Source organism: Corapipo altera, unplaced genomic scaffold (genome assembly GCF_003945725.1).
Source record: "Corapipo altera isolate COAL_440 unplaced genomic scaffold, ASM394572v1 92, whole genome shotgun sequence".
NCBI lineage: Eukaryota > Metazoa > Chordata > Aves > Passeriformes > Pipridae > Corapipo > Corapipo altera.
The window spans coordinates 692,488-712,330 of record NW_020884994.1 but is presented as its reverse complement, the minus strand read 5'-3'; the positions used below and the strand labels follow the sequence as shown (position 1 = coordinate 712,330).

Sequence of the window (19,843 nt, the reverse complement as noted above, 5' to 3'; positions counted from 1 at the left end):
TCTGCCGCTGGAGGGAGATGATTTCAGCCAGCCTTTGGAAATCCACATCTAAAACCACTGGGAGTGCAGCTCACAAATTTTCCCTGACTTAGAGAGGATTCATTTGAAACTGAGTTTACCTCAGTCCCTTCCCTCCCTCCCTCTCCCTCCAAGCAGGGCAGGAACAGAACGAGCTCGGGGCTCCTGGTTCAGTTTGTTACAAATGAGCATTTAATGACCGAGTAAGTGGCACAGTTTTGGCCAAAACAAAAACATCTCGGGAGAAAGAAAACACAGTTGTGATGCAGCTGAGGAACAATCTCACCCTGCCCCACACCAAGGGCAGGGGTTGGGCAGTACCAGAGCATCAAACTCAATCATTCCTCCAGAACAGCTGGAATTGGCACACGAGGAATGCTCAAAGCTCTCTGGGCTCACAGCAGCTTTACAGGGAATACTGAAAACAACTGAGGACTAAAGCAAGGGGGGTTGAGGAGGAGATCACTGAGGAGGGACAGGACAGGGTTTGGTTACGTGGCTCAGCCAGGTCTGACTGTGCAGCTCTCCCCAGACTCCCAGGCCCTGCCGAGTGCAGACACTCAGACAGTGCAGACACTTCATTCCTTCCTTCCTTCCCTCTCAATCCCCACCGGCCAAACACGGTGTTCCACGGCAGCACGAGGCAGGGAACCAGGGAGTCCATCCCCCAGCACTGCACAGCACCACCCAGCCCCAGAGCCAGGCAGCACCTGGGGATGGGGAACAGCCCTTGGGAATGGCGGGAGCACAGGACACACGGCTCCAACTGTACAAAAAGGCAGTGGAAGGCTCTCCTTCCAATCCATGAAAAAGCACCAGGAACTGTTGTGTCCAAGGCCAGGGACAGCAGGAGCAGCTCAAGGCAGCAGTGGAAGTGGTTCAGTGGTTCACTGTTCTCACCTCCCCCTTGATGCAAGGGGTGGGAGGGTCCCAACCCAAGGAGCAGCTCCAGGAGCACGGACTCCTGGGTCAGGGCTTTCCTGGCAGCTTTGCTTTCCACCCCCCCAACTTGATCCCAGTTACTCACATCCCTGCAGTGACATGTCAGGCAGAGATGATCGTATTCCAGAGTAACACTATTCCAGGAGAAGTTTCCTGATTACAAATTCATTGTGGCAATGAATGCACTGAGAGCACCAGTGCCAAAGGTTTGTAAATACTACTGAAAAAAAAAAGAATAAATCATCCTTCTTTCCCCAAAAAAAACCTCAAAAAGGCTGCACGAGCCTGCCCAGCCCAGAGCCCTCCTCTGCAGTGCAGCCCAGCTCAGGCACTGAGCCAAACCTCAAAAGCTTGTGCCATCCACATAATTTCACTAGTAAGTAAAGAGTGAGGAGGAAGCAGAAAGGCTGGAGAAAGCAACTCCACTGTCAGTGTCCAAGGCACCCTGATGCCAGCATTCCCTGTGCTGGGAAGGACGTGTGCCATGGGATTCCCCCCCACATCGAACCCCATGCCCCAGTTTGCTTTGATCTCCAAGCTGGTGCAAACTGAAGGAACTGAAGAAGTCTGGAGGAGCCTGTGTGAACTCTCCTCCACAAATAACCAGGATCTACACGGAAAATAAAGGAAGGACAGAAGAGCTGAAGAAATAAGGGACAGGATCTCAGAATGAAAATTATAAACCCATAAGTCAGGAAAGCCCAAAGCTGAGGTGTTGAAGCTATTGCTGTAAGAACGCCTGGAAAACCGAAACGAGACTCCTCTCTGCAGCAAGGACACACCTGGAGAGGGAAAAGGAGCAGGAGTTACTGACAGGAGAGAGCCACAGGCTGGAGCTGCACAGCACTGGAGTCAGGCTGAGCCATGTCCCTGGGGATACCCCACACTGCCACTGCCCCTCTCCTACAGCTTCAGCTGGGGACAGCCCCCAAGCCTCCAGAGCACACAGGATGCTGTCAGGGAGCCAAAGGTTCACAGTGACTTTAGGATAAAAATTTACAGGGAGAATTCTTCAGCTCTTAAGTGTTGTACTGGCTGTGGAAGAGCCCAGCACCCAGTGATCCCAGCATCCAGTCCCAGTCCTGTGCCCAGGGGTGGGGAGCACTCCTGTGCCAGACAGGAGCCGACCCTGCTTTCCCTCTGCAGTTTGGACGTGCCTGTCAGACCAAGGGAAGGGGGAGGAGGGTCCCCTGGCACTCAGCAGTGGAGCCTCGTCTCACCCCACGGGGGTGTCCACAGATGCTGCTCAACTCCTCCAAAACCAGCACACGAACCAGCCAGAGCAGGAGGTCACATCCATGATCATCTACTACATAGAGGGAGAACTCAACATTTAAGTCTGCCTGTCCTGCTGGTGCAGTCTGAGTGCCAGGTTTTAGCATCCCCTCCTTCCCTGGACTGTGTAGCTCCATTTTTCACATCTGCAGCCATTACAGACCAGAGCTTGAGCCCCTGGTCTGACAGAACTGCTGTCCCAGAAGATGGGCAGAACAGCTACTTCCAAGATGTTCTCTGACATCAGTGAGAGACTGCTCCCAAAATACTGAGCTTCCTAAATCCAGGAACCCCTTGCTCAGTTCTGCCCCCATTTTCAGGAGTGTGTGCTCCAGTGGTGCTCTGGTTCTTAACCTGAATTTAATCCCGAACTCCTGCCTGTGTATTTATACTTTATTATGTGTCAGTTTGCTAAGGGAACACCACCCCCATCTGTTCCCCAGGGGCACTGCCCACCCCTAAGCACAGCTGGAACACGTGTGTGAGCACCAGCACACCCCACAGCCTGCCAGCCTTCCACCAAACAATGTGCAAGTCAGATGCCAGGAGAAAAGACTGGGCAAGTAATTTTTTCCCCAAGGAAGAGGCTGAGATCATTAAACATTACCAGGGATCAGTCGTGATTGACTGAGGGGAACTTGAGCTCTGTGATCTCCAGGTCGGGGGAGCTGCTGCCGCTGCGGTCGCTGTAGGTGTCCCTGCAAGGGGCACAGGGTGGGTGAGAGAGCACAAGTGTCTGAGGACCCAGAGCTGCACCAGCAGGCAGAGGGCTTGGTGTGAGTGCTGCCAGCTCAGGGGAAACAGCAGAGCACACACAGTTTCCAGTGTAGCCATCCCTTAGGAAACAGGGCTGGGTCAGCACCTGTTTTGAGGTTTGTCAATTAAGATAATTACACACGTAACAGGCATTTTGAAAGGCAAAGTTACTCTAAATGAAATTAATTAAATCACTGTCACATTCTGTAAAGATTCTGCTTTCATCTTTGATAACATTTTGGCCAGTGTTGTCAGGCTGCTCTTGGGTCCCCCATAACCTTCCCTTCTCCAGGCTGAGCAAGCCCAGCTCCTTCAGCCTCTGCTCACTGGCTCCTATCAGCTCTCTGCTAACCCCTCTCCAATTGATCCATGTTTGACTTGTGCTGGGCAATCCCAAACTGCACAGAATGCTCTTGATGGGGTCTCTTAACAAATGCCAAGTAAAGAGACACAATCACTTCTCTCCATCTCCTGGCTGTGCTCACTCTGACAGCCCAGGTTGCTGTCCATGCATCCATCCCTCCTCAGGCAGCCCAGGATGCTGTCCATCTGTCCCTCCTTCACTGCGCTTGCCCACTGCTGCTTCCCATTCCCTTCCTGTTCCCCAGTCCCTGGTGAGCAGAGTTGTCCCTGCCCACTCCTGGCCCCCGTCACTGTGAGGGATTCCTGGATGCAGGACTCTGCATTTGCCCTTGCTGAGCCTCGTGAGGCTCCTGCTGCCCCCCTGCTCCAGTCCAGGCCCCTCCTCAGGGGTACAGTGTGTGTCCCCTGGTTCTGTGTCACATGGAGCCTCATCCCAGGGCAATGACACCCACCAGAAAAGGTGATGACAGGAAGAACAGGGAGCACAGGCCTAGAACTGCCACCAATACTTTTAGGTTACATGCCAGCCATGAAACTATTTGTGACCACAACACAAGAGACTCCCAGGGCAGTGGGATGCTGCAGCACAGAGAAAACTTCAGCTCCTCTGCTGTGAGGAGCCATTTCAAACTCAAATGTGCAAAAGCAGGTAATTAAAATATCCCTCAACCCTCACTGAAGTGAGTGACTGTCACACAAGAAGCTCCCCTGGAGTATCCCTGACACACTCACCTGACTGCCCTGCTGCCAACACCAACCAGGAATCCCATGGTGCAGCTGCACTGCAGCTCAACACATGAGGCAATACTTTCCTCTGGGCATTGCACTTGCCTGGGTTTGACACAGTCAGTGCTAATTCTCCTTGGCATTCAGTCTGTTTTTTTGTTTAGTGCCTGTCAGCACTCAGCAGCTCCCCAGTGTTCTCTGGGAGGAGCAGAAGGGTCCCCACCACATGGTGGGTGTTTGTTGCTCAGTGCCCAAGTGCTGAGCAGAACTGCAGGCACTGGGGAGCAGCAGCACAAGTAACTGCACCACTAAACCTACCCAAAACATCAGCTGCTTTGCAAACTGAAATGAAGAAAGCTGAAGTCAGCAGAAGTCAGCTGCAACCACCAGGACCTGTTCTTTAAACCAGCAGCAGGAACAAGTTTCTTACAGACCAACCTGTACCTGGGACTTGTATGAGGAACATGGGAAAAAGCCAAGAGGTCTCCACTCATCTAAAAGACAAGGCCCTGCCTCAGTTTCCCCAAACACCCCTGACCGGTAGCATGAGGCTGCAGGTCTCCTCTCCCTGAAGCCAGAGACAGCTCTGTGGCCCCAGTCAGCCCCAGCACAACAGACAAGAGCCTTCAAAGAAAGAGTGGAAAGAAGAGGTGCTGCAACACCACCAGTTATCCCCAGTAAATCTGTGCCAAGAGGATTTTCCAGTCTATTGTGCAGGAAGCAGCACTGTCCTGTGACAGGGCTGAGCAGGGTCCTTCTTAAACCCACCTGGGTGAGAGCCTGCAGCCCTTCTGTAGGTAATGGGTGAGTCTCCCTGCAGATGCCAAGAGGAGCCCAAAGTATGGGGGTGATGGCTTGATGGGCCTGGAGAGGAACTCGGGGTGGTACTGAACACCAACGAAGAAAGGATGCTCTGGGGGGAACAAACAAAACATTCGGTCACATCTCTCAGCCTGTGGCTGAGCTGCAGCTGAAATGCTGATCATGCTGAAGCCCTGCTGATGGGGAAGTGTCACTTCAATCCTGCCTTCTGTCCCTAATGGACAGCACATGGGATTCTTTTTTTACTGTCATTTCATGGATGGAATCACTCAGAGAGTCTGGTCTGGTCCTACAAAAAAACTTGCTCAATTACCTTCCAACCACTTTCCCTTGTCCATCCCACACCCACAGACCAACTGCTTAAGGACTCACCTTCCAGCTCAACCACTTCCATCCGCTCTCCCTCCTCATCCTGCCCTACAAACTTCAGACCTTGTTCTTCAAAGCACTTTTTCAATTCTGGATTGACCTAGAAGAGCAGAGGCAAGAAAAGCCATGATCTCTTGTGTCTGGATCACACAGAAAAGCTTAATACCTACCAGAGCATTTTTACCTCAAATCTGTGTCTGTGTCTCTCTTCCAAGAAATCATGATCTCCATACAGCTTCCCTGCACCAAGAGGAAGATGTTCCTTAGAGCAGTGATACCAAGTTTGAACACACCCATATGAACAGCATCCATCAGCACCAGACACTTCTGCAGGGGACTAAATTCCCCCATTTCCATTTCCCTACTGGAACAGTCTGAACACCTGCCATTTAAGGATGCTTTAACATTCCCAGGTCTAGCTTCCCCATACCCACCACACATGCACACCATTCCCAGGAAACATTTCCAGAAGAGGGAAGAAGTGCCTTACTCATGATTGAATTCTTGGTTTGAAAGAGTGTCCTCCTCTTGCCAAGCCTCATGGTCCCACCCATCTGCCCAGGATTATGTTCTGGCATGTCTATGACCTGTGAAAAACATTCAGAGAGGGAGGTGGGAATGGGGGAGGAATAACAGTCCCAGGCAGACTCTGAAACATTAAAGGGAAAAAACCCCACCAACATTCATGCAAAAAACAAGCAAACCACCCCAAGGAACATTGTCTTGACAAGGCAGACCAACAGAACTAGGTTAGTTGGCCGAGTTACTCTAGTAAAGGCTGCACAGAACATATGGAAGGTTTTTCAGGAAGTTTTCCCCATAGGAAACAGCCTAAGTCAGAGTCTACACAGATCCCACACATCAGTTCTGTGCTATTTACTGAACTACATGTTAAACACACCAGCAAATTACAGAAACAAAACCCCCAATCACTTATACTTTGATAAATAACTTCACAGGTTGGTTTTTGAGGACTTTCTCCTTTTGAGTAGCATTTCGAATTCTAGCAGAAGAATCATTATGGTGGACACTGTATGAGGCACACAAGAGTCTGCAGACTAAGAAATGCAGACTCAAAAATCTGTCCACCAGTGTTCCAAGGAATTCATTATGACTATTATAGAACAGTTTGGGTTAAAAGGGACCTTAAAGCTCATGCAGTTCCATCCCCTGCCATGGGCAGGGACACCTTCCACCAGCCCAGGTTGCTCCAAGCCCCGTCCAACCTGGTCTTGGACACTTCCAGGGATGAGGCAGCCACAGCTGCTCTGGACAAACGTGCCCAGGGATGTGCAGAGCAGTCTGACACAGTATATAAGGATATTACAAGCAAATCACCATAAACTCACCACTGGATGAGCAGTTTTGGGGTCAAATTCTGTTGAGTTCGCATCTGCAACACAACATTCAGCAATTACAAATTCCCTCACACCACGACAGGCACTTACAGGACCTGCCCCAGGTTCAGCTGCTTCCCATCCCCAACCGTGCTGAGCCCCTCACAGGCACAGAGCTCATCCCAGGCAGCAGGAATGGGGCTGTCAGCACTGCCTGGTATCCATTTCAGAGGCTGCAATCTTGGGGCAACCCACCTCATGCAGTCACTGATGAACAAGGGTCATTCAGGAAAAACACACATTCAACAGCTTCAAATACAGAAATAAAGGCAGGGAAGGAGGGAGCAGAATGCTCCAAGAAACACTTTTTCTCCACCCTCACTCCTGGTGAGACTCAGAGTCAGGCTGAGAACTCAATTTAGCACCCAGTGAACAGAATTTTGTTAACAGGGCCCTGCTCAGTCCAAGCAGTGGAGCTCAGAAAGCAATTGTTCTTTCTCCTTTGAATTAGCAAAGGAGATGGGAAACATTAAAAGTTACAGGTATTTTTAAAAAAAGAAAAAAATCACAGGTATTACTCAAGCAATCCAAGAAATGAGCAGAAGGCAGGAAGGGTTTTGTGCCATTACCTTGCCAGCCAAGAACACTGCGAGCAAACTCCACCACGGCCAACTGCATTCCCAAACACACTCCTGCAGAAGGAAGGGCAGCACATGGATAATCAGGACAAGCACCTCTGAGCTCGTAGTGCAAAGCACACACACCTTCACAGAGCATCCCAAGCCAGAGGAACATCTGGATGGGGCAGACCTTGACTGGGATTTAGGGGTCTGTGCCCTGACCAGCTCTCCTGCCCTCCCTTTCCCCACGCCCTGCTCACACCTCAGTTCCAGTCTCTCACCACAGCCATTTCACTGAAATGCAGTCACGAGTTTCTTGGTGCCAAGATCCCTACAGCCTCCTCTGAAACTTCCTCTGAGACTCCCACCCCCTCATTACAGAGATTCCTTGTCATCCCATCCCAGTCAACTCCAACCACTTCAGAGCTCACTGGGGATGAGGCTGCATTCCCAGTTCAGCTGAGCACAGATTCCGGCCCTCCTCAGCCTTCACAACTGCACACTAATGAAAACCAGGGAGGCTCTTGCTATTATTCAACCTCCTTCCTTGCTTTATTTCTTCTTGACGATGAAGCATGTTTCTCACCTAAGAAGGGTTTTTTCTGTTTTCTTGCCCAGGAAATAGCTTGAATTTTGCCTTCTGTTCCTCGAACACCAAATCCACCAGGAACCAGAACTCCACTGCATGAGGATGAAGAGAGTCCATTCACATGGGCTCACCAGTGTGCTTCCCCCAAACCCATGTACCACCTCCCTCCCATAAAATCTTGGATCTGCAAGACCTCACTCCTGAAAAGGGCTCTGAAGTAGCCTTCATGGCAGGGCCTGGCTGCAGCACCATTTCCATACGGCTCCACATGAACAGTCACATAAAATGTCACTGAACTGTCAGTGAAATATTTTATAAATGCCAATTTTACCCTCCCAAGAGAGATCCCAAATACAACACAGGTTACCCTACTGGAATGGTTCATGTTGTGGGACTCATGCTCTGCACCAGAAGTGTTTGCAGACACACCACCCAGCCAGGCCTGTGCTGAGGAAGTCACTGGCTGCAGTGTCAGGCTGTCCTAACACCAAACTCTGCAGGAGGTTCTTTGTTCTCCTGATCCCACCTAAACTCTGAGGGGCAACAGGCCCCCCTTGTGCTAATTCTTGGCACTCCTCTGCATACTACCTTCTCAAACTTTAAAGTAGTTTATACCCCATTTACGCCTTCCATTCCCACTCTGGCTTTTACAGCCTTTATCAGGACCTTTCCTTTCTCCTTATTTCCTCTCACCCTGTTTCCCCCTGATCATGCAAGTGAGTCTGGGCACATCCTCACCTGCACAATCATTTGATCATTTCCCCCACTGCTGCCTTTCACCACCTCCCTCACTTATTTAACAATTCTCCATTTAACATCTTATCCTCAGTGTCCCCGAGAGGTGTGTGGGGCCACGTCAGTGCTGGTGCAATGCCCAAGGAAAGAGTCTCCAGGGGGGCCCTTGATCCCAAAGCTGTCAATAACAGCAGGTTTAATCAGCCATGCTCCCAGGAAATGGCCAGGGAAGGAGAGCCTTACTCAGCCCCACACAGCTTCTGCCAGGCCTCGTGGTACCGCACGGGCTCCTCCTGCAGCGTGTCAGGCTCCAGGTCAGCAGAGTCAATGTACTGGGAAGAAATCCAAAAACAGAATGATGAGATACTGCCACAGGAGTGTACAGCATCTCCTGAATTCTCATTAAATTAAGATAGCATCACTCCTCCTGGAGAGCTCTGCATCTGTCTCCTAATGGATACTTGTGTTTTTTCTGGGCTGATTTCCCATCTGTCAGCCAACAAAACTGCTTTCCCCACCATCCTACCACCAATGCACAAAGAGAAGCCAGGATTCTTTCCTCCCCTCTCTGCAGCTCTGCTGTGACAAGAACCCCAGACTCTAATGTTAAATGTGAGGTGTGAATGGAGCACAGTGAGGTGGGAACATGAGGCCACGCAGACACAAACCACCACACAGCAAGAAAAAACTGGATCACTCTCTCAAATATGCATCCTCTTCAAGCAGCACTGCAGAAGAAATAGGATATGGTAAAACTCAGGCCTCTGTAATTAAAGGGTGCTATGGACATGGAAAAAACGCCTGCAATTTTTCCAGTGTCTCATCTCCAGTATTCCAGCACCTCAACTTCTGGATGTTCTGGCAGGCTGTTAACCCTTTAAAACAACCATTTTGTTGTCTTGTTTTTTGGGCTTTTTTGGGAAAGGGAGGTTGCAGTGCTGCTAGTTAGTTCTTTAACTAACTACTGCTAATCAGTTCTTTAACATAAGATCTCCACGTACAAGGCTTGCAGAACTCACTCCCCTCCTGAACCACTCAGATACAGCTGTGTCAGGGACTACCCACAGTTGCTCATGCAGGGTTTGCACTTCGCAAGTCCCACTTGTTTTTCTTCTTCTCACCTCTACTGACTGATTTTGGAAGCTGAAAGGTAGCCCAAACCTAGACCAGTGCTGTTATAAAGCAACTACCTATTTCAATGACTCACTGGCAACATAAGACTGATGAACACTAAAAAAAGTATATTTAAATGAAAGTAAAATTTCTGGCAACAGATACATGTTTCACCTCTTCAGAGCATCCAGCTACAACCAAAACCCCTAAAAGCACCTATGCAGTCAAAACAGTATGAAAACCTTAATGAAGCCTGAGGCAGGAGCATATAAAAGCTGTGAGTACCACAAGGTTAACAGCAAAAATCCTAAAAAGGCTCACTTGCAACAAATGTCAGAAATTAGAGCAGACAGTGCCTTCCTTCAATCCTGAGCACTGATGAGCTTCTATCCATTACAGACACCTGGTACAGCTCACAGCACGAGGGGCTGGTTTGCTCTGAAGCCATTTTAGGCCTGACAGCAGCTGTTTAGATGCTGTAACCCAGGGACAATTTGGAACTTCTCCCCTGCTGTCTCTGGGTTTGTGAGTATCTGAATTAGGATGGGCAGCGCTGCAGGTGGAAGGAAGATGGGTGAAGGGGGGACTTTTGTCTACACACAGAGAGCCAGCCCCACCTTAATGTCAAGTTTGTGGTTGATGGCCAGTGCAGAGTGCTCCAGGGCCTTGATAACAGATGCATAGGAGTCGGAGAACTTGGTGTATTTGCCCACGAGTGCAATGGAACACGTCTCAAGCAGACGGTCGTACCTACAGAACACCAGAACACGAGGGTTATTCCATCAGTGACAGGAGACAGATGAGATTCACTCACGTTCTGTTCAGCTTTTCAAGGAACAAAGAGTTGGGCTCTTCAAAGTCTGTCCAGCAGAGCTGACGACTCTGAAAGAGTGACCTTTTATAATTATGATTTAAACACATCAAAGCAAGACCAAAATCAAAGCAATGACAGAGGAAAACAGTTGCAGAAAGCCACATATAAATTAACTCATCTCTCCTTATGCTGAAAAGCCATTTTGAGCAGATCCAAACCAAACTGTGTTTTCAGGGAGCTGTATTACATTCAAAGGCTGCAGTGACGGGGATCAAAGCACAACTCCATGTGTGTTTGTACTGCACAGGATCTTCCCACGGTGCTGCTGACTGAGTTCACTTCAGCAGCTGCAAACACAGAAAGGAATTCTGGAGTCTTGGGGCTGTGCTGCCTACACCTGCATTCCCCAGCACCTGGCAGCACGGGATTTACACAGCATTCCTGGCCACAGCCAAGAGTTGGTTTAGTGTTTATCTCAGAACTGCCAGGTACCTTCAACCCATTGGGTACCAAGGGCTTTCCCCATCAAAAGGGAATGTTACTGACAGCCCTGGCTTGTGTCAGGCACAGAAATAAAGAGAAACATATAGATCTTGAAAACTAATCTCTTATAAGGAGACAAAGGTTTCAGAAAGGGCCTGAATGTCAACTGAAAAGACTCTGTTCACTATTTCCCCCCCAAACATGGAGTCTACTCCTCACAAGAAAAAAATCCAGTGTCCAGGGATTCTCAGACAGAACAGGTACCAAACACTTGTCTCACCTGAAAACACACTCAAAGGTACTTTTTATTGACATTCCTGATGTCTCCATAAGCCTACAAAAGATTTCCGACACTTTTTAATGTTATGAGAGTTTTTTGAATAAAAAGGGAGGGCAGAGCTGTCCAGCTTTTAATTACTTCAGACAGGGTTTGACACAGACAGGACACCACCAACACATGATAAGGACCTAAGGAAATTTGTCTCACAGGATTTTATGGAAAAAGGCTGAGAGAGCTGGGGTGGTTCAACCTGCAGGAGAAAAAACTCCAGGGAGACCTTATGGCAGCCTTTGATGAGAGGATTTATGAAAGAGATGGGGACAGACTTTTCAGTAGGGCTGTCGTGCTATGACAAGGGGTGATGGTTTTAACCTAAAAGAGGGCAGATTTAGGCTAGAGATCAGGATGAATGTTTTTACAACGAGAGTGGTGAAGCACTAGCACAGGTTGTCCAGAGAAGCTGAGTACTCCTCATCCCTGGAAACATTCAAGGTTTGGATGGGGCTCTGAACAAAGAGGAAAGAACAGTGTGAGCACATAAGAACACCTGAGGAACAGGAAGTAACATTCATCCCCTCACCACCAACAGCCAAGAAGAGACACCAACCTGCAGCCTGAACTCCAGCCCAGCTCACCTGTCAGCCATCTCCTTCCACTTGAGGAGCATCCTCCTGGGCTGCCTCTCGATGGGAAGGTCCAGCCTGTGCCTGAAGTAGTCAACAACCCCCTGCTCCTCCAGCAACAGAGGAACCCGGTAGATAGAGGAGACATCATGAACACAGATGACCTGTTCATAAAGCACAAGTGCCATCAAAACACAGGAATCCAGTGCCTGGGCAATTGTTTTTAGACAGATATTCAGAGTGTTCCCGTCTCTAGCAGAAAAACACCTAAACTTCCAGGCAATAACATGTGTTTAATAACAGAGCAGCACAGGAATAGCTTCATATTAGTTTCCATATGCTTGGAAAGGTCATCTTGCAGTAGTTCCCAGGTATTACTGCTCCCTGGAGCTCCTTAGGAAGGGCTATAACACAGTAATCCAGCAGCAGGAAAGGCACAGCTGCTTGGCAAGTTATGTGAGCACACAGCAAAGTTCAAAGAACACTTCAAAGAGACTCCTGGATACAGAATCCCAACTGAAACTACAGCCAAACTGCCACAAGCCCAGCTTCCTGCTTCCTTCCACTGTCCTTCCTAACCAGGGCTCCCAGTTTGATTTAAACCCAGAGAAATCTGTGATCCCAATACAGCAATACATTTTACATCCAATTTAGGATTAAACAATTAAGAGCAAAGAATTCTTAGGTCAATGAGGAAAAACTGCATCAACAGTTCTACTTCACTGAAATGGGCTTCCTTGGAAAACATGGCTCTGGACAACTGTCACCCGTCCATCAAGAATGAGGCTGTACTTTAGGGATCCAAAATACACTGGCACAACTATTTTTAAATCCTCATTTCTCCTGACTCAAATGAAAGCAGAGTTCAACACTGCACCAGTCAAACCCCCCTGGCTGCACATTTTCCTCCTCTGCAGCCAGGGCTGTTTCCTACTCAATCCAAATGCAACTGCAGTCAGAGCAACCACTACATAGAGCTGCATTAAACCTCCCAGGGCCAACTTATTTTGAGTTCCTGGCCAACACGAGGTAGATATCGTGCTGATGACACATCAACATTATGGCCAGCTACTTCTGAATGCAGTGCTTGAATGCACAGGGCTCAAGTTTGGTCTTGCTGTAGAGCAAACTAATTAAAATGACTTGACAGAACCTGGGACTGGGAAGCGACACTCAAATCGTTCACAAAAAGACAAAATCTTTCAAGCTCCAGCTGGATTAGAAAGTGCTAATATTCAGCCTACAGACTTTTTGATTATTTTCCAAGGTCCACTCCAGACTGTGCTCTGAGTCTCAGTATAAGAAGGATCATGCTAACATGGAATTTCTGCACATACGTAACATTCAAGTAAAGCAGTGCTCCCAAATCCCATCTCGATTTCTCAGTGCAGTCTCTCCTCATGAAATCTTGAGCAGAAGAGCAGTGTATGAAACACAGACGTGTATCCTTTAAACTTAATTTTGGGCAACTCTTTGGCCTCTATATACTGGAAAATCTCAATCTTCTTGAATACAGAAGGAAAGTGGAAGGATAAATAAAGTCAAAACAGGTGTTCAGAAATTACCTTGGATTCCATTGAATTCTCTAAGCTTACATTACTTTATAAGAAAACCTGGGTACTGGCACAGAAAGGATTGGTTTAGCACCAGGTCCATGTGTAAGGAAGGTAGGTAAGACAAAGCAGCACATGAATTATGCAGCTACCAAAACACAGAGCTAGAACAGAAAACCACTACACTCAGATAAAACTCCCCTCAGTGTTTGACAAACAGCTGGAATATTCACTGCAAGGAAGTGCAGAAAACAATCTTTACCTGTTCTGGTTCAACATGACAGAACATGGAAATCTTTTCTTTTACTGAGGTATCCAGTGGAGTGGAGCACCTGCAAACAATCTAACAGAGCAGCAACATCAGGGCTGTGAGGCACAACACAAGTACTCAGGCATTCATACAATAAACCTGGAAAAAGAGCTGACTTTGTGCAGCCTGTGATTTGAGGAAAAACAGACCAACTCAGTCACTTCTCCTTTTTTATCACCAGTACACAAGAGCTCTCAACTTAAGCATTATTTAGACAAGAATGTTGTTGCAACATGCCAGAAGTGCCTTTTAAATTCCAAGCCGTGAGCAAACCTTACCAGATCTGGGGAGAGACCAAGACCTCGGAGTTCACGAACACTGTTCTGGGTGGGTTTGGTCTTCTGCTCTCCTGTCGAGCTTGGCTGGGCAGAGAAGAGCAGGAGTTGGTATGTCAGATGATGATGATATGCAGCAATGATTCATCAGGCTAACCAGGACTCTCCACTCTAATTATCTTGCAAAAGCTTTGCCTCAGTTCTTGGACAAATCACATTAATCTTATGCACCCCTGTGTGCTGCCTTTTTAATCTCCAAGACTGAAAGCAACCAGCAGAAACCTCAGTCCCAGTTCTGCCCAGTAAGCAGGCCTGCACTGGAGTATGGAAAGGAGAGGAACAGAGGTTTATCCACTGCTTCCAACAAATACCTAATATTTTATATTTCTGATTTTTCTCTGTAAATCACCTGGCCTGGACAGAAGCAGAAAGAGAGAGAAGAGAACAAAGATTGCCCTGTACTCCAGGAACTATCAATCTCCTCTGTCAAATGCAGTTCCAACACAAGGAATGCTCATGCTCTCCCAAATTTAGCATAACCACAGAAAATTTTTTTCAACAAATTTTTTTCTCCTGCACTAGAGATTTTTTTTGTTTATCTAGGACTGCAAATTGTCTCCAAATCCAGAGCAGATAATACAGCTGAGGTTATATCAGGCATTATATGGCATAAAGCACGTTCATAAGTTTTTGGTATTAACTGGAGTTCACCTCACCTGCTTGGCACACAAAGATACTTCGTTTTTCTTTGTGATTCCTAATTAAGTGATTCTTATCAAAGCACCACTTCATAATACCTTTTCTTAAGTTTATCTTTGACCCAAGAGCCCCTCAGAATGTTATGGCTCACACAGCAGTCAAATGTGAGTCTATGAAATTACTGTTAAAGATCAAATCACATTAAAAATATGGTCTAGGGCAAAAAAACCAACCAGATTTTCTTTCAAAATATTATATTTTCAAATTTCAGAAGTAACTCAGCATACTTCATGAGCAACAGCTAATGTAAATCTTGCAGGGGGAAGGCGAAAGCAAACAGAAACAAGAATATTACAGAACTCTGGGAAGAGCTTGGAATATAATCTTATTAATGTCTAAATGGCCATGAAGCAGCTTTACAGGCCATGCAAAAGAAATGAAAATGAAAGCTTTCAGCCCTGGAGATCAAGTTTACCTGCAAAAGCTAGGAGACAATTCCATAGAGAAAAAACTAGCAGTTAAAGATGCAAAACTGCACTTGCTGCAACTCCCAAGCCTTTATTACACATTTGCACACTTTTAAAAGTTTCTGTTCACTTCCTGCAAGACTTAATAGGTAACCATGTAATCTCTGCATAGAAATACAAAAGGAACTGCACCTGGAAGTACAGCACTCCAGAAACACCTATTTGAGGAAGCAAGTTTTGGACTGAGGAAGCCTCTGAGCCCCGAAATGTTTTACCTGGGGAACGAGACTGACATGGATGTTACAGAAGTTCTCTCTCTTGGCTTTGAACTGGAACTGGCGGAAGGCCTCGATGAAGGGCATGCTCTCAATGTCCCCCACCGTGCCCCCAAGCTGGGAACACACACACAGGGACAATTTAGTACCAAAACATCACCTGGAAGTTCTATACTACAGCACAGGAAAATACACATAACACACAAACATCTCCCCAGCACCTTCCTCTGATTCCCCAAAGGAGCATCAACACAAACACAGCTTCCTCCCAAGGAGCTGCACCGATCTCTGCTCTGGGGGAGCAGGGACAGCACCCAGGGAACGGCTGGAGCTGTGTCAGGGCAGGCTCAGGTTGGATCTCAGGCAAAGGTTCTTCCCCCAGAGGCTGGTTGGGCACTGCCCAGGCTCCCCAGGGCAGTGGGTACAGTCCCAAGGCTGCCAGAGCTCCAGGAGGGTTTGGACAATGCTCTGAGGGCCAGGGTGGGATTGTTGGGGTGTCTGTGCAGGGCCAGGGGTTGGACTGGATGATCCTTGTGTGTCCCCTCCAGCTCAGGATATTCTGTGATCCTATTCCATGAGAAGCACCAGAATTTGCCACCTCTATGCACTACTTCCACCGCCTCCAACCTACTCCAACTATTATTTTACCTTCATCATTTCCCCAAAAATCAAAAAGCCACAAGAAAAACAGCTTCTGATATGGGCAGCACCTCTCCGGAGACATCAGCTTTACCTCTATTTCTCTTCAGGGAAAAGATTTAGATGTTAAAATTACTATCTATGAAAATTAGGTGGCACTGAGAAGCAAAATTTCTGCTAAGTTTTATGAACTATATATTGTGCTTATACAAAGGCAGGAACAAAGACAAGACTTGGAGCCTCCCGTCCCTTGAGACAGAGTCTCCTAAGCACTTCAGACCTGGGTTTGTGATCCTGGCACACAAACTGGCACTCAAACTGCAGGTAGAGCCCTAAGTCACCACGACCTGGGCACTGTGACAAGCTCCCTCTCCTGTGTTAGCATATCCCAGCAGTCTCAGCCTTTGCCCTACTGCATCTCCTCTGGCAGCAGAAACATTCCATAAACACACTGGAAACTGCACGTTTGTCACCACTAACTTGTGCCGTTCCCTGTCCAGGTCTACGCTCGAACTGGTCACTCCAAGGCTCCTTTTACTGCTGAGAGGAAAAGACAACCCTTTCCAGAGGGAGATTTACCTGCTCTCCCTCCACCCACCAAGGAAGAAAAGGGCACAGTATGATTAACTCAGACTTTGGCATATTAAGTTACAAGAGCTAAAATTCATTCTAGAGGTTAATTCGTAGAATTTCCTGAGCTGGAAGAGACTCACAAGGATCATCCAGTCCAACATCTGGCCCTGCACAGATACCCCAACAACCCCACTCTGGCCCTCACAGTGTTGTCCAAACCCTCCTGGAGCTCTGGTAGTTTTTGAGGTCGTGCCCACTGCCCTGGGGAGCCTGGGCAGTGCCCAACCAGCCTCTGGGGGAAGAACCTTTCCCTGAGATCCAACAAAAAACCTCCCCTGAAACAGCTTCATGTCCTTCTCTAGGGTCCTGTCACTGCTCACAGAGAGTGCTGCAATTCAAAAGATTAGTCCCAGTAAGTCAAGTTACCAAGCGGGATTTTTAACCCATTCAATAACATGCAAAGTGGAACATTTCTGTAAAGAAAATTTACTATGCAAAATACACACATGATTCAGTTTATTCCATACAAGAAGCAAAACTATCAGTTTTTTACTAGTTACAAACCTCAATCACACAAACTTGGGGTTCAATGCCATCTTCATCCACAGGAATCCGTGCCTGCCTCATTACCCATTCCTGTATGGCATCTGTGATGTGGGGAACAACTGGAAAAGAAAGTCAGGCAAGGATTAAAGCCCCCCCCATGCACACATTTCTCCCTCTTAACTCATTACAGAGCAAATTACTGACAATCACCAACCAGGGCTTCTCATATGGCTTGAGCAGGGGTCTGTGTCTTTAAAGAACTATGCATTTTTGAAGTGATTATTCTTGGCTGTGACTTTCAAGGGCCTTGGCAGGAAATGGAATCCTGCCTCAATTTAAACACATGTAAGTAACACTTCCTTTAACCTAAAAGATTCAAGTACAAACTGTTCTTTGCTCTAAGCAGAGAGAGTTACTCTGTTTTTAACTGTTTGTAAAAGTCCTAGTGCAAACCAGCTGTGGAGATTGGTTAGAAAGGGAAGGGACTGATCTGATCCTCAGAGATCCTCTGGGTTCTCTAAAGACGTGACAGTTACCAAAACCAATAACCATTTTATCCAGCTTACAACCAACCCCCAGGTGTATGTCTGCTCACAGTTATCACTGGCTACGTTACACAGCTGGACCCAAGGCCAGCACAGTCCCAACATGCAGGATGGTGCAGAGCCTCAAGTGAAGATGAAAGACAAAAACATCCAGCCAGGACTGAACTACAAGATGTATTTCTAAGGACCAGAAAACAAGTTTTGCATTACCTTGGACCGTTTTGCCAAGATAGTCTCCCTTCCTCTCCTTGTTGATGACATACTGGTAGATCTTCCCCGTGGTCAGGTTGTTGTCTTTGGTGAGTCGGATATCCAGGAAGCGCTCGTAGTTCCCAAGGTCCAGGTCCACCTCCCCTCCATCATCCAGAACAAACACCTCCCCTGCACACACACAGATGGGCACAGCACACATGTCAAACAGTCCACAGAAAAAATGGAAGAATTCAGCGCAAAGAAACACCTTCTCTGACTGCCACAGCAAGTTTTGAAGGGGCAAATAAAACTAAAAGCCTTTTATACAACAGAGGACAAGTGCACTGGGGACTGAGCCCCCCAACCAGGCAGCAGGAACAGAGCAGAGAGCACATCCCTGCTGTGGGCTGGGGCACGGCAGCCCCACCGGCCAGCCCAGGGCATGCTCAGCCCGGGGTGCCACAGACAGGAGCGGGCACAGAGGTTTGTGCAGAGCGCAGCGATGGATGGGGATGGGTGGCTCCTTCCAGGCCAAGCCGCGGGACCACCCGGCAGAGCCCGCGCTCACCCGGGGCCACCCGCCCGCGGGGCACTCACCGTGCTCATAAGGCGAGAAGGTGCCGGCGTCGATGTTGATGTAGGGGTCGATCTTGATGGAGGTGACATGCAGCCCGCAGGACTTCAGGATGGTGCCGATGCTGCTGGCGATGATCCCCTTGCCGATGCCCGAGATCACCCCGCCCGTGACCAGGATGTACTTCATCTGCCCCGCGCCTGCACCGGCACACACGACACCGCCTCAGCGCGGGGCTCAACACTCCCGACAGCGACCCCGCGGCACCCCCGCCCTGACAGCTGCGACCCCGCCCGCCCCTGAGGGCCTGTCCCCCGGCCCCTGAGGGCCTGTCCCCGTTGTCCCCTCCTCCCGTCCCCTTCTCCCGGCTCCTCCCGCCACAAATTCCCGCCACAGCCGCGGCCCCGCTGAGCCGCCCGTGACCCCCCTGCAGCCGCGTGGGGTCCGCCCCCCCCCCGCGCCGCCCCCATGGTCCCGCCCGCCGCCCTCACCTGTGTCCGCCGGACGCGTGCACGGCGCGGGCGAGGGGTGCGGGCGGTGCGGAGCGCGCGCGGCGCCGGTCCCCAGCAGCTCGGCGGGGCAGCGCATGAGGCCGGCGCTGGGCGCGGCGCACGCGCGGCTGCCCCTCGGCGCCTGCGCAGTACGGGGGGGCGATCCCCGCGCCCCAGGGCGGGAGGGGCGGGGCAGAGCTCCCGCGATGGCTCCGCCCCCGGCCCCTCCTCGCCCCCCTCAGAGCCCTCGGAGCCGAGGAGCGGTTTGGGTTGGAATAAACCCTTTAACATCGGCGGGGCCAGCAGTGCCCCCAGCGCTGCCGGGGCCACCACTAACCCGTGTCCCCGAGTGCCACACCCACACCTTCTCTGAACATATCCAGGGATGAGGACTTCACTGTGCCAGGGCTGAACAATCCTTTCAGTGAAGAAATTTTTGCAATATCCAACCTGAACTTCCCCGGGCACAACTTGAGACTATGTCCTCTTGTCACTTGTCAGGCCAAGCCTACCCCTTAACCGTGTCCTCAGGTGACACATCCACAGGTTTTTTGAACACATCCTGGGACGGTGATTTCACCACTGCCCTGGGCAGCCCGTCCCTTTGTTGAGGAATCCTTTGTTGAGGAATACCTCTGGTTCCTTTGTTGAGGAATACCTCTGGTTCCTCTGGCGCAGGTAGCTCAGTTTGCAAGCTGCAGATTGAGATGCAGATTGAGCTCTAGGTGTGAACTGCCAACCTTTGGGATAACAAAGGACATGAAGGGGGGTGATGGCAGCAAGGTGGATGGACATGGAGAGGGGGACAGGAGCAGGGGACCCAGGAGGAAAAGCAAGAC

The 19,843-nt window shown here is 49.1% G+C and overlaps 1 protein-coding gene across 2 annotated transcripts; it reads right to left on the bottom strand.

Moving 5' to 3' along the window:
* Positions 1–187: 187 nt before the first annotated feature.
* Positions 188–19,652, bottom strand: CTPS1 (CTP synthase 1). 2 transcript variants are annotated; one of them, XM_027666513.1, is made up of 19 exons: positions 19,638–19,652; positions 18,537–18,713; positions 17,958–18,128; positions 17,221–17,321; positions 15,445–15,561; positions 14,007–14,090; positions 13,681–13,761; positions 11,878–12,029; positions 10,283–10,415; positions 8,796–8,884; positions 7,815–7,909; positions 7,238–7,300; positions 6,621–6,664; positions 5,762–5,858; positions 5,456–5,511; positions 5,275–5,371; positions 4,849–4,993; positions 2,843–2,933; positions 188–1,742 (listed from the first exon to the last, which is right to left on the bottom strand). In XM_027666513.1, the coding sequence occupies exons 2-18, from the start codon at positions 18,700–18,702 to the stop codon at positions 2,849–2,851; spliced, it is 1,776 nt and encodes a 591-aa protein (XP_027522314.1). In that variant the 5' UTR covers positions 18,703–18,713; positions 19,638–19,652; the 3' UTR covers positions 188–1,742; positions 2,843–2,848. The 2 variants fall into 2 exon arrangements, with proteins under 2 accessions (XP_027522314.1, XP_027522313.1); XM_027666512.1 differs by lacking the exon at positions 19,638–19,652 and adding an exon at positions 19,005–19,085.
* Between the last annotated feature and the right edge of the window lie 191 nt (positions 19,653–19,843).